General features: G+C 37.8%; 1 protein-coding gene across 3 annotated transcripts; it reads left to right on the top strand.

Moving 5' to 3' along the window:
* The first annotated feature begins 719 nt into the window (after positions 1-719).
* Positions 720-13,884, top strand: LOC121327575 (ribonuclease H2 subunit B-like). Of its 3 annotated transcripts, none has more exons than XM_041271673.1 (11): positions 720-886; positions 1,708-1,778; positions 2,088-2,196; positions 2,498-2,589; positions 3,162-3,276; positions 3,410-3,474; positions 5,812-5,917; positions 6,176-6,257; positions 6,465-6,510; positions 6,666-6,740; positions 6,999-7,315. In XM_041271673.1, exons 1-11 carry the CDS (start codon positions 823-825, stop codon positions 7,107-7,109), a joined length of 936 nt encoding a protein of 311 aa, XP_041127607.1. In that variant the 5' UTR covers positions 720-822; the 3' UTR covers positions 7,110-7,315. The 3 variants fall into 3 exon arrangements, with proteins under 3 accessions (XP_041127607.1, XP_041127608.1, XP_041127610.1); XM_041271674.1 differs by having other exon boundaries at positions 2,498-2,574; positions 6,999-7,314; XM_041271676.1 differs by lacking the exons at positions 6,666-6,740; positions 6,999-7,315 and adding an exon at positions 13,592-13,884.
* Positions 13,885-15,174: the final 1,290 nt, after the last annotated feature.

Raw genomic sequence — 15,174 nt, 5'->3', positions numbered from 1 at the left:
GAGTGTGACTACAGATAAAGCACACTTGGTCTTGAAGGTCTTTCCCCTCTCCTAGAGAATCTCACAATGCTTTGCTATAGAGATGTTTTAATTAACAGACCTTTCTAAAAATAATCTTTGAAATTACCTGCCTTTACTTTGTAGCATAAAACAGGACCTGGTGATGTCTTGCGAAAAAAATTTTAATGAAACATCCAGAGCTGTAGTGTGGTGCTTTCAAGCTTTTAAAGACTATTTTCAGGAAACTGTAGCAATCCCATACCCTCTTTTGTAAAGTCTGTCCAATCGTTACTATCTACCTTAAGACACAATTGTAGAAAGAAAGATGCTTTTGGAAGCTCCCTGAAATCTCCCTACCTTGCCACTGTGTAATAGTTTACCACCTCATATTATAATACTGGTATTTTATTTTATTTTATTAAAAATAAATAAATAGGTGCTGTTTCTTTAAGAGGTCTTCAGCGCATCATGCGGCAGAAACAGCTACGGGGCATACCATGTTTTGTCATGTGGAGAGACCTTTAAAAGACAAAGAAAGTGATACATTTACTTAACTTCTGTGTGCGATAATGCACTTCAGGTACTATACTTAAAAGGACATATTGTAGCTTTTCTATATATATTTTTTTATAATTAGGTAATACAATTTTGTTTAATGTTTAGTAGTAAAATAAAACTGAACACCCCTACTATTATTTGGAAAAAGATTTACCGCCATTTTTTGCTTGCAATCTGTATTGTAAACAAAAATAGTCCTCGCGAGCTATTAAGTTGTAAAACATTACTTTGTAGTTTTGTATTTTAATTGGAGTTTGGAAAAATATGACTTCTAGGAAGAAGCGTCTGCCAGACGCACAGGCAGAGCAGTGGGTTGTAATTGCACCAGGTAAGGGCATAGACAGTTTTCTGAATGTAGTGGCACAATGTGTACCATGTGTAATAAAAATACAAGGCACTATCTCCTTAGTGTTCAGGAAGTTTAACCAACGAGATGTTATAAATCTCCTCACATATGCAGCAAAAAGTGCATACAAATCCAGTACGTTAGGTGGCTTTAAAACGGAAACCGACGGCAAATAAAAAGAAGCACACATTTACAAAGCAGAGTGATGAACGCTCAGCTGCACACTACGACATTAATCAGGGCAGTTTTCTGACATTTTGTTACATTTCAGTACCGGTCCTGTATATCTTTTGGAAAAGGTGTGATACGTTATTAAATGACTAAGTTTGTCTACTTTACTACAAAAGGTTTTACCTACCTACCTGTTTTATTGAGAGGAGAGATGGAGGCGGTAGAGCACGACAAAAAAATTACCTAAAAAATAAAATGGTGTCTATCGAGCATGGTCTTGAGTGTTACTACTGTATTGTTTGCAAGAACAAAGAGTGGCCATCATACTGATTGTACATACTACAGGGTGAAGTGCAGACGCTGGAGTAGAGGAATGTTGCATTACTGTATAGCTGTCTGCAGAACATGTGTTTTAAAAAATATATGAAGAATGACATATATTTATGTTACGTCTAAAATTCTCACTATACTATTTCATCCCTTCACCCGATCAGGCTGAATAGTCAATTTGATTTAAAAAGGGTGTGAATCGAAGGCTTTATTCTGTTTTAAATTTTAAATATTTTGATTGATTATTTCATGGAAATACCCACATATCATAATTATTTTTTTTACTGTATTTCTCTTTGCAGATTCAGTTGTTGAAGCACCAAAAAAAGCTGAGACTGAGCCAGTGTTCATCAGACTCCGAAACCCCAAAACAGGCAAGTACCTCTAAATTACTCCTTTAACTGTAGGGGTATCCATAGCTAGTTACAGTAACTTGTATTTTTTCAGTAAGTATATGAAGTAAAATTCTGAAACTTTGACAGAGGTCAGAAGTGTTTTTTTTTTTGTAAGTACAATAGTTAATGGGAGACATCTCATTCCTAGACCATTATTCATTTTCCAGCAGAGACACCTTTCCTAAACCTCTAATTACATTGTATTAACATACATACTTTGTTGTCTGCCCCCCTCCCCTCCTCCTCCTCCCCCCTCCCCACCTCCCCCTCTCCCCTCTCTTCCACAGGATGAGGCTTCCCTGTACCTCTTGAGTAACAACACTCAGCAGCTGTATGAAGTGAAAGCTTTTAAGGAGGAATATCACTCTTGGTTTATTGGTCAAACTGTACAACATGGTGAATAATGTTTTCCTGCGCTATTTCTTTTGTTTTATTGTAGAAGCCTAACTTACACAAATATTTGTATCGGTTGTTAATGATAAAAAGAAACGTGTGTAAAAGATAGCAGTGGTTGGCTTTTGGAGCCGCTTGGGATGTCAAACCTACTGCTGTTTCCAACATGACGGAACCCAACTTGACCCAGGGGAATGAAGCTGTTAATTACAAAACACATTACAGGCATAGCATTTGCATAACAGCCAATACAAATTGAATAATGAATCAAATTTGATTTTATTATTATTATTTTTTTTAACAGATGGAAGACTTTTGTTCATAACACCAATGGATCCTCTATTTCTTGTTCTGCCTTATTTCTTGAAAGCTGGAAAAGAGGTACATTTTACAGAGGTATAGTACAGGGGTGGCAGGTGGCAGATTTTATTAAGGCTTTATAATACAAGGGATACAGTGGATTCAGATTACTTGTGTGCAGCAGAATGGGTGATCAATGGGTGACCCTGTTATGAACAGCCCTGAAAAAAAAGAAGGCACATCACAAGGTAATGCTGTTCAAAGCAGCTGATAAACCAGGTCACTTGTCTTGTGATTGACTGTAGTCTGTAAAGCTTGTTTCACAGTTACGCAACTTGGAAATGCAACTTTGCATTTGTTATTGCTGATATTGCTGTTTCTGTTAGTGAGCAATTATACTAGAGCAGGGATCTAGTTTTGCGTGATCATCTAAAGCAATTCCAGTTTGATGGCATTATTTTAATACTTAATTACAATCCAACAGTTGTAGAATAACATGGAAAATACAGCAGTAAAAAAGCTTTAGAGGTAAAAGAAATACAAAACTTTTAAACACTAAAACAAGATTTGCCTTGTGGTTAGTGTGTGCTCCTAGCTGACTGCTTTGCATAGTTCTGTAGTACCTGTATGCCTTTTTTATATTTTTGAGTTACATTCTATTTCTGCAGGGCAAGTTCCAGCCAGTGGACCAGGTAGTGGTGGATGAGGACTTTCCCTGTTGCAGCAGATTACTCAAGTGTCCCAAAACCCTTCAGGCACTCTGTCATATCACAGAGGAGAAAGGTGAATGAACCATCCACCTCATGCAGCGATGTCCTGAAATGTGTGACTGCTGGCAAACTGGTGAGATGCCTGACAATCCAAAAAAAAAAAAAATGTTCAAAGTGATAATAAAACCTTTTTTATTTTCTCTCAGAAATTGGAGGTCAGAAGTTTAACAGATACAGCAAAGAAAAGACTCTGGAATGGTTAAAGAAAAAGGTAACCTAAATCATATAAATAGGAGTTATAATTTGGCAGCAGACAGTGAATAAGAAAAAAAAAAAACTTGTATTATGCATATATTCCTATAGTAATTGTAATTTGCAGAGAACAACATTGACATTATAAGGTTTTGTGAGTGGTGCCCTTTGAACAAATGGGCTGCAGCCCCCAATTTTGATTAATCACTTAATGGATATTGGCTAAAAGAAGCTTCATCTGATTTATTTAAAACAAGTTTAAACTTAAAAACATTTCAAATAGCACCCATTCACCAAGAATCCAGGTTTCCATTTCAACCAGTTCTATTTTCTTTTCATACAATTTGTATTGTGATGAATGTAGACTCTAGAGCAGGGGTAGTCAATAGGCGGTCCACAGTCCGAATCCAGACCGCCAGAACATTTTGACCGGCTCGTCAAGTCATATGTCAATCTGTGTTTTTACATGCATTCACATTGGAATTGCTGTGAATTTGTGACAGCATGGTTCTTATGGGCGTGAGGGTGCAGTAGGTGTGTTGCTGTGACAGTAAGTAGCAGATACTGTGAACGGCATGAATGAAGCAAAATGTACAGCAGTGTAGAAGCTGAAATGAACTGAAACTGCGTGTGTTGGCTGCTGTCGCCTGTTTTGCAAGCATCAGTCTTTCCAATCTCTGACTTTTTTTAAACGATTCAAAAACAGTTGTCATACCTTATGGTTTGAGTTTTGAAAAATCGCACTTCACAAAAAACAAAGAAAATAAATCATTGAGTACCAGTACTACAAAGCCCATTTTTGCTAAGTAGGCTTTCCAAAAAATATTACTGGTAAAACCTAATAACGTTTTTTTTAAAACAAGTACAATGTGTATTTGTGTTATTCTGGGGGAAAGCTATATGCAGGATGAACATTATTCATATTATTGTTAGTGTTCTATTTTGACGGATGCAGATCTTTGCGCCTCTGTATTGCTCTTTATATACAGAATATAATATTGTGTTCAGTTCTGGTCACCTCGCTATAAAAAAGATATTGCTGCTCTAGAAAGAGTGCAAAGAAGAGCGACCAGAATTATTCCGGGCTTAAAAGGCATGTCATATGCAGACAGGCTAAAAGAATTGAATCTGTTCAGTCTTGAACAAAGAAGACTACGTGGCGACCTAATTCAAGCATTCAAAATTCTAAAAGGTATTGACAGTGTCGACCCAAGGGACTTTTTCAGCCTGAAAAAAGAAACAAGGACCAGGGGTCACAAATGGAGTTTAGAAAAAGGGGCATTCAGAACAGAAAATAGGAGACACTTTTTTACACAGAGAATTGTGAGGGTCTGGAATCAACTCCCCAGTAATGTTGTTGAAGCTGACACCCTGGGATCCTTCAAGAAGCTGCTTGATGAGATTTTGGGATCAATAAGCTACTAACAACCAAACGAGCAAGATGGGCCGAATGGCCTTCTCTCGTTTGTAAACTTTCTTATGTTCTTATGTTCTTTCTGAGCTCACCTGTAACTCAAGCTTCTTGAGGTCCTGCCATGTCTCCTACTTGAGTTACTGTGAATAATAGCCTATTACAAATGTATTGAATGTAAAAGTACTATGTATTTATTATTTCTAAAGTTTTTATTTGAATTATCTTGAAAGAGAAAGCACAGTAATTTTTCAATTATTGTCATTTTCTTCTTGTGCTTCACTTTTGTTTGCTACAATAAGCTTTGTTTTTGCAATGGTGAAACACAATGTTTGAGTTCGCTAACACAAAAACGTATAAGAATACAGTAGTTATACAATTCTATAGTTTTAGCAGGGAAAAAACTCATGTAGAAACAGGTCAGCAAAAAAGGCAGACTAGTGAAAAAGGTTTTGATTACCAAAAAGCTAAAAACTCCTTAAACCAAGTGAAGAACCAACATGTGTAATAATGAAATTTGTGTAGTTATGTTTTTGTTTGTGGGTATGGGATAGGGGTCAGAGTTCAGATGTGCGCCGGACCTTCACCTTGCTGCATCTAAGAAATTTGGATCTTCACATAAAATAATTGACTACCACTGCTCTAGAACCCTAGATCACTGTAACTATACGCTAATTAAAAGTCTCAGAGGCTGCTTGCAAATGATGTCTTAAAACAATTACGGATATTTAAAACACTTATGTAGTTCGGGGTACTTGAGAAGAAAGGTTGAAAAACACTGCACTAGCCAACTACTTGACTTGGCTCCTTAAATATTTTGCCTTCAGATCTATGCTTGGGTGTATTTTGAAGTTATGCATGATTTGCTGAGCTGTTGATCAGTTTTAGGCCAATGTTAATTTAGAGGTTTAGGGCATTCTCTCTTTTTTTTTTTTCACTGAACAGGTTGATAGGACAGTGAAAGCCCTGAAAAGCAGCAATACTTGTGTTGGTGGAGCAGTGAAGTCCTCTACATTTATTAGAACCAAACACAATTCAGAAGAAAAAGAAGGTATGGTGTGTGTAAAATTAGAAGAGTGCACTTGGTCCACCAAGCAGTCAACAGATATACCTTCTCAAGTTGATATTGGTCGTTATCACAGTGAGGTAGATGGTTGCATAGCTAGGATTTTAAACTGGTATCTTGTACATTCCCAGTGAAATGTGCTGGGTCACTTGAACAAAATGCTTTTGATGCATTATACTGATTTCAAAATCCATCCCAAAAATATAACCTCAACAGCTGCTTTTTTTTTTTTTTCTGTCTCAGAGGATTACATCCGTTATGCTCATGGCTTAATATCTGAGTATATTGCTGAAGACCTCAGCCTAGACCTTCACAAGTATTTAGAGTAAGTATTTTGTGTACAGTATTTATAGGGCCTACATATGATTTAATTGGTTTGGGGGAGGATAAGAATGTGGCAATAGATAAGTTAATTCCTATGGTGATTCCATTAAATGACTTGCATAGTACATTTTTCATTTTCCCATCTTACAGACCATGTCCTTTTTATACAATATAACTCCCTTACAAATTCTCTTTTCCCTCATCGTAGGCTACCTGAGATTTCAAGTCCAACAGAGGCAGAACCACCATCAAAGGTAAGATGCTTTTTTTTTCATGCATTCAGTTTTGTCATCTCTTGGAGTCGTTTGCATCTAAAGAGTTGTAATTGGCTTCAGTATCTGCTGTTATATTGGGTCGCTGGATTTCTCTTTTGATTACTCATGGGGACGCTCCAAAACTGCCATTACAGAAAAGGAAATTGTCGGATAAGCCTGTGGAAGCAGGAGAGGACTATACGAAATTTAACAGCGGGGATCTCAAAAAGGTCAGTGCCACATTCATAACAATTGCTGTTATGTATTACAATCCTGAGGCTGAAAGAAGCATTTAAAATAATGCTTAAAACGAGAGCTTCAGCAATAGAATGCTACACTCCTTTATTGCTGTACTGAGATATTTGTTAAACTCTTGACAAGTTAAACAGACTGTCTTTCAGTCTTGAGAACTGGTGATTTGAATGTTGTTTTTTTTAAATAATAATTTCAAGTAAGTTCTTATTTTTTGGCATTTTGTTTTGATTTAGCCTGCCAAAAAGATGACTGCAGCACAGAAAGCTCTGGCTAAAGTGGACAAGACTGGCATGAAAAGCCTCTCTGCATTCTTCAGTCCCAAAGTGAAAACTGAAAAAAAATAATTGCAGCCTGTATTTTAAGTTGAATAAAGTATTTTTTTTGTTGTGTTGTGTCCTGTTTGCATTTTAGTAAAATGTTTGATATGTGGGTCTCTTTAACAACTTGACTAAGTCTATTTTTGGAAGGTACCACCTCCTGTACTATAGTAATCAATCAATCAATCTTTATTTTATATAGCGCCTGTGGACCACCATCACAAAGCGCTTTACAAGATGCAATAACAACAAGAAGATCCATAATACTTTAAATACAGAGAAATGCATAAAACATGATATACAGTGAATAAAAATAAACAATGCACAATACATTAAATACAGTGGAAAGTGCATAATACATGAAATAGTAACAGCAACACAGCAGCTAGTAGTTATGTAATATACATAGAAATGTATTGATTGGGTGTGATTTGTTGTTAAGCACACATGGTGTCCTGAAAACATAATAAAAACATGACCATGTTTCAATCTATTTTTTCCTCTGGGCCACCGCAATGAAATTGATTGCTTATGTCCCATGAGGGGCTTTGATTCTGGTTCACTGTCCACACATTCTTGATCGTAGTCCAGTTTTTGATACTATTAATAATAAATCAGGCCCTGTGCGAATAACAGATTTTTTTTTTTAATTTACAGCAGTGTCACGTGTAAAGTGTTGTATTTAGTGGAATGTGCACAGAACTATTTTATAAATTGTGCACAGATTTTTTATTTTTTTTTAAACAGTAAATAAATGCACTGACATAATCAAAATTAACTTCAGACTTATTTAAGCATGTTACAATAACTTGTGGAACAATGTTGTAATTAACAGCCTGTAGGTAAAGTGTATCTGTAAGGACAGCTTTCAGTTCTACATTGGAGCAGTGTAAAGGAATATCCCTTAGAAAGTGTCCAGAGGGCATCAGATGAGTCTCGGTTATTTGCCATTTACTCCCACCTTTCACTTAGCGCAGCAACTATAGGGAATCAAGCAACCCTGTCCTTAACCCAACCTCAACCCTAACCTTAAACAACCCCTGCCCTAAAACCTAACCCTAACCATTAAGAATCATCTGATGCCCTCAGGACACTTTTTAGGGGATATTCCTGTGTGCTGCAATGTCAGATGCATGTTCACCATTTAGGCCTTGCAAAACAAATACAATGTGTAACACATATTGATCTTATGCATCAGTTGACTCGTCAGTGACCATGACAAACAACCAGACTGTTTTACCAATTCCATAATTTCCTGCTTGTGATATTTAGCAACTTTAGGTACGTATTCACATCTCAGCTAGGGCTTCACCATTTGCTGACCTCATTCTGACGGATTTACTTAACTTTTGGTTGTCCAATTTTTCAACAACGATATTTGTTTATAAATGCGTTTCATGCTTCACGGTTTTCAGTGGACTTTTGGAACATTGAACACCGTTTTTTATTTCTTTGTAAATAAAGCAGTTGCAGTACTATGGATTTCCGCCTTTGTCTTTCGGTGAATACTTGAATCTAGCTTGTCAACACGATTTTCAGTGGTGCTCTAGGGCCCGATATTCGAATGGTTTGCACACTGTACAGGGGTATGCGCGGCGCAAATGGCCGTTGTGCTGGAATTGTGCCAAGTTGCAATATTCAAAACGTCCTTTTGCGGGTAACAATCCATTCTGCGCTGTGCAGAAATAAAATGTATATATCGCGCATTATGGGGGGAGTGGCCGACAATATGCGTGATCCTGGTATATTTGAAGGTATGCGACAAGCACAAAACCAGGTTTGTGACATGCAGACTAAGGATGTGTTAACTCCGTGCACACTACCATTCCAGCACTGACTACAAACAGGCAACAACGGGAAACGTGGGTAGCATGCAGACTATTCCGACTATGCAATATCTTCCGGCTATGCAAGTTTTTTTAGTAGATCAACAGTCAATACCAGGATATATATATATATTGTATTTATTATCCTTTATTTAACTAGGTAGTCACGTTGAGATTAACACACAAAAGTAGTCAACTATTTAAAACAATTACAACTCTCAGTCACGAAATCATGCAAGTTACTCTTAAATTGCAATAAAGATATCTGGGTCTGCAGCTTTAGTTTGGACTGGAACTCATTCCAGGACCATGGGGCATAATAAGCAAAGAATCCTTTACCAGCCTCAGTACGCACATTTGAGATTTTAAAATGCAAAAAAGAATGAGATCTGAGGCAATGGTTATGGGAAGCTATAAAGTGTTCATATAAATACGGTTTTTCATATAATTTACATATACCAGTGCTTCAAACTTCGTAAAGCCAAAGAAGTCCAGCATACCAAATCGTATAATATACAATGATGAGTATTAAATCTTGTATTTATATTGTACCTCAATGCTGCATGATGTAGCGAGTCCAGTTTACCTAAAGTTGATGGTAATGCAAACCTGTATACTGCATCATCATAGTCAATTTGTAGGCAAAAACATATAAGCAATATGCTTCTTTTTTTTTCCATACATAACATATATAACACGTTCATATCATTGTGACGTTTATAACGTATTCTCATGCCCAACAGACGAGTGTGGAAACATGCACTCACCTCTGTCTAGCACACTGCCTTCCTTCTGTTCCTTTAATTCGGTCCTATTAGCATATGATAATGCATCGGTAATTAGAAACATGTGATGCAAATATATTCTAGGTGGACATCCAATATACAATTTGAATTTGAATTGGGCGAAAGCACTAATTAGTCTGACTATACCAATATCTGCGCAATAATTGTGATGCGCTAGTTCCAATAACTGCACACCGCTGGCTCAAGTAGTGGCGGAGTAACAGTCTATTGTGGAGTTAGGTACAATAGTATAATAGTACAGAACCTCAACCCCAGATGGACGGATCAGTTATATGTTTTATCACTGTATTGATATGATGGACAGCGGCATCCAAAGTGTACCGTCAAAGTATGGAAATAAAGATTGAAAGAAGGATGAAGAAGGGGAGGGGGATCCTGTCTGAATTCTTTGCTGTGTGTTGCCACACATCTGTAAATTAATTGTATAAATACATCATACACCCATCTTGTGGCCCATTGCTTTGTTTGGCTATTCCATAGGTTGCTGTGCATTACGGGTGAGGGGTGAGCAGCTGCAGTTCGGAGAGCCAAACACCGACAGGGCACTCTTGCTGTGAAAGGCATGCTAACGTTTTCCTAAAGCCAGACCTGTGATACGATCAACCAATCATAGACCTGTATTTTCTCTGCAGCAGTCCAATCATAAGTTAGGTGAGGCGGGACAAACAGTTCTGTTAACTGTAATTTCTGGCCGTTTTTATGCAGCTGTCCAGTCTGCTGAATGTAATTGTTGCTAATTGTACAGAGATTGTTCGTTTATTGTGAAATCGTGGTAGGCTACAATTAACATTTTAGGAGTGTATTTAGAATTAATTATTATTTTTACAAAAAAAATGGCATAACAAGAAAATCCATTCCGGTGACACTCAAAACCTTACAAACTGGACTTAATCATGATGTTCAAATGGGTGAGTAGAATGAATAACATAACACATTTCTGTGTATTCTGTATATAAAAATGCTTGATTGATGTTTACTTTGCAGGTGAATTAACTCATTACATTTACAAATCAGAGAGTGTGCTACCACAGTAGACTTTGTCACGGCATGACATATTAAAAAAAAATCATTTAGAAAAAAAGAACAAAACAAAAAAAAGACAGTATCCAAAGCCTTTTTTTTTATTATACTTCAAAAACATACAGCTATGTCAGATCAGCTGGCCTTTAAAGAAACCTATATAGTATTTCCTTGTGATACAATACTCTCTATTCAATAAAAGAGTGGCGTCATCAGTTCATTAATTTGAAAACTCGGCGCCTAGCTATGGAGCCAATTGTGTATTTGAATGGTCCGTATGTATGTGTGCACGATATATTGTGTGGTCTCGTCTGTTGTCATATCGGTACATACTGTGGTGACACCAATGATAGCATCTTGTCGGGGTAATGCCATTACTAATGGTGACTGTCCATCATTCTGCATTCTCGTTTAGCTGTTGTGTGTAGTTGCTATATTGGTAGTGAATTCGCAGACGGTTTTGCGAGGCACAAACAGATTTGCGAATTGCTCAAAAAACTGCTATATTCCAATGTCTCGCAAGTGCTCTGTGCTGTTTTGGAATATCTGTCATTTCGTGCCAAAGCACTATTTTTTTTTGTGAGGCACAAATTTAGCAAGGGGATTGCACGAAGATTGAAGATTGGGCCCCTAGAGTAACGTTGCTGGACATACAGAAGAGCTTACATCTATCGCTGTGTAAAATTCCACGATTTTAACTAATTCCGCCCAGTCTGTGAAATCACGATTTACACAGAGCTTTAATTGTAAAACCATCTCTGCTGTCCCTAATAGAGTTGACCATGCATTGAACAAGCTCACAAATCTGTGTTGGAACTTTCTCTAGCATCCACTAGGGGGTATCATAGCATCATAACTGAGATTATACAGTGAATGTATCATTAGTGTTTCCTTCAATGGAATTAACCATTACCGAATGGGGAAGAGACCTGTCTGACCGCCAATCACTGAACATATATAAAAAAGCTGCCCTATCAGGGCACTGCTGTGAGGAGGAAGACCCTCCCACCTCCGGCTGAAGAGGGACGTCCTCACAGTAGCATATCGCCATTTTCTCTCTCACTTCACTGACAGGACACAGATTGCCTTGTACTTTCTTTGTCCGAATTTGGCTGATTTGTTGGTTTTTAAACCTTCAAATTACTTTGTACATGATAGTATTACGCATTAATTGAGAGTGCTCCTGCCTTATTCTCGTGGTAGTTTACTGACTAGAGCTGGTTTCGACCCCTCTGAGATTGGCAATCGGCCATTACTATGTCTTCCACTACCTTGTCTAGTTTTTCGACCGTGTTTGGAGCTGTTGTGGTGCTGTAGGGTGACCCCACGGGCTCGCAGTGTTGTCCCCTACGCCGATTTACTCGGCCTCAGCTACTTGCAGCTCGGGCCTACATGCCCCTCACTCGGGCTTTCCTAGAGTGGCTGGGCTTACTGTCGGCCCGACATGTTGTCGGGTCAACCGTGGCAGCTACTGTTATGCAAGGACCAACTGAGCCAAGAGGAGGGGCTATTATGACACACAAACCCAGCCCAGCTGCAACTCTGGGTCTGGCTGTTGAATGGAGCCGTCTATTCAGATGAGGTTTGCCAGATGCAGTGGTAGAGACACTGCAGTCTGCTAGGTCGCCGAGCACTAGAGCCCAGTATTCATATAAATAGAAAGTTTTCCAAGACTGGTGCATTGCCGAAAGTCATGATCCAGTGACCTGCCCTACTGAGACAATACTAACTTTCTTACAACACCCGTTTGATGCAGGAAAATCAGTGTCCACTTTGAAGGTATACCTGGCAGCAATATCAGTGTGCCAAAAAAAAATTGACTCTGTGTCCCCTGGGGCACACTTCCTGGCAGTGCAATTTCTTAAAGGAGTTCGGAGGCTTCGTCCTCCCAAGAAAAGTATGGTCCCCAAGTGTGATCTAGAACTGGTACTGCGGGTCCTTATGGGTCCCCTATTTGAGCCCATGGCGTCAGCAGAACTGCGCCCTGTTTCCTTGACGGTGGCGTCTTTAATAGTCATTACGTCTGACAGACGAGTAAGTGAGCTTAATGCGCTGTCCATCGATGACTTTGTCCATTGATGACATGTATGACTTTCACTGGAAATGACTTGCGGGTAACATTAAGAACAAATCCAGACTTTTTGCCAAAGGTGGTATCTTCATTCCATATTAACCAACCAGTGGTTTTGGAAACTTGATGGACTCCCGCTTGCCAGGGGACATTACGGCCCATTCTACCAGGTGCCAGGCAACTTCGTGGGCTTTCCTTCATGGCGCCTCCTTGGATGAGCTCTGCAATGCTGCTACATGGACAGGTAGTTAGACATTTGCGTGTTTTTACCACCTTGATGTTGCAAACTGAGCTAAACCCTCTCTGGGCTCTAGGGTGTTGCAGGTGGCATGCCCTTAGGCGTCATGTGGCTCTGAGGCTATCGCCGTGAGGCTGTACTGTCAGTAATCTGGAGCCTCGACATCTTTGGTACAGTTTCCCATTCCGTAATGGTTGTCATTCCATTGAAAGGGAACGTTAGGTTATTACCATAACCCTTGTTCCCTGAAAAAGAGTGACAACCATTACCCTTCGAGGTCATGTCTCCAGCTGACCTCTGATTTCGAAAGAAAATGGCAATATGCTAATGTGATGATGACCCTCTTCAACAGGAGGTGGGAGGGACTTCCTCCTCACAGCAGGACCCTGATAGGGCAGCTTTTTTTATATATGCTTAGTGATTGGCGTCATGGTTGTCATTATTTTTCAGGGAACCAGGGTTATGGTAATAACCTAACGTTTTTTTTTTTTTTACTTTTCTAGATTGTCATAAGCTAAACCTCATTAATTGTTTTGTGTTTTCCCTAGATTGCTGTACAGAAACAAGGAAGAAAGAAATGAGAATTAAAATATAACTGCCTGCATGTTTTTAATCTATTACCAGTGCTATGTGGATCAGCTGAGGGGACTTTTTTAAGACCACTTGTTTTTTAAGGATCATCCTTGTACATTTTTTAAACTTTTTTTTTCTTTTACCCCGAAAATCTCTGAAATGCCTGAAATGGCCTCAAAAATACATGTGGTTGAGCCAGTTACTGGGTATGTAGAATCCCAGTTGGAATGTGGAGCACGAAGACTGCAAGCTTTTATTAATTTTTCTCTAGTTTCAGAATGCTAAATAAAAGATTTTAACATTCAATTAATTTATTTTAATATTCTTTAATTTTTGAAAAATTAAACAGTATGCTAAACCTATTTCACTGATTAAATTACTGGTAACACTGTAGTTTAGGGATCCATAACAGGTGATTGAATATATAAAACATGTGTATTTAATGTAAATGTAAACAATGAAGCATGCAGCAACATGCTACATCCCTGAGAAGCTTTATTTTTTATTTTATTTTTTTAAACATTATCTTTAATTATCTTTTTGTTTGTCATCTTTTAAAATGTGTTTAATACTTTGGTCAATCAACAAAACATTTTCTCCATTCCTAATTCACAGCTATGAAGCCATTTTTTTTTTGTTTTTGTTTTGTTTGGAAGTACAGTACCACAGTGCCACTAGTTCACTGAAATATTCTGTGCCAGCCTACCTACCCTGAAGTTGTTCTTAAAATGTATAGGTGTCAAGTCTAAAAGAAATATTTTGAAAGCAATGAAGGCTGACAAAAAAACATTACCATAACAGATTGATTTACTTTCTGTCCTGAAACATGCAGTAACAAGTTTGTGTGAATACAGTATGTACACTGTAGTTTCTATGCACTAATATTTGTGTGGTATGTGACATTGTAGTTTATTTTAAGAAATTCAAAAGCAAATATAATTATAGAGAAAGTTCATTTTTATTTTGGGGTTAGTATCAGTTTAAACAGAAGCAAAATCTCTTGAGAAAGACCAGTTTTTCAGCCTGTCTGGTATGGACAACTAGTTGATTGTTTATTTTATTTTTATATATCTAAGCAGTAGTGGAATACCGTGGGAAGAAATCAATTCACTTGATAGGAAAAAAAAAAAAAACACTAAAGCAGTTAGTAGGCTCAGGTGGTTAGCATTGGGGTGTTTGGTGTGAAAGACTGGTTGCTGTGTTTACTGGACAGCCATGTAGATTGTTCGTAAAATGTTTTCTCTATCATTGTACTATTTTTCCTGATTTATTGATTTTGTATATTTTGTCTTCAGCATCCTTCAACTACAATATATGGTTTACATAAAAGCAGGAGACCACTGAAAAAGAGTGTATTGCAAAGTGGCTAATAGTATAATAGTAAAGTTTAAAGCCTTTTTTTTACTGTGTGTATAAACTGAATAGCACAATATAAAACGGAAGAAAAGCAAACTATGCAAACTAGTTATAAAATGTATAGCTGCTTTTAGCAGTTTTCTAACTGTAGAATCAAAATATTGTGTATGTTGTGTATGAGTAGAAATCTTCTCTTTCACTT

This window comes from Polyodon spathula, chromosome 15 (genome assembly GCF_017654505.1).
Source record: "Polyodon spathula isolate WHYD16114869_AA chromosome 15, ASM1765450v1, whole genome shotgun sequence".
NCBI lineage: Eukaryota > Metazoa > Chordata > Actinopteri > Acipenseriformes > Polyodontidae > Polyodon > Polyodon spathula.
The sequence above is the reverse complement of the archived record's forward strand: the minus strand, read 5'-3'. Positions and strand labels throughout refer to the sequence as shown.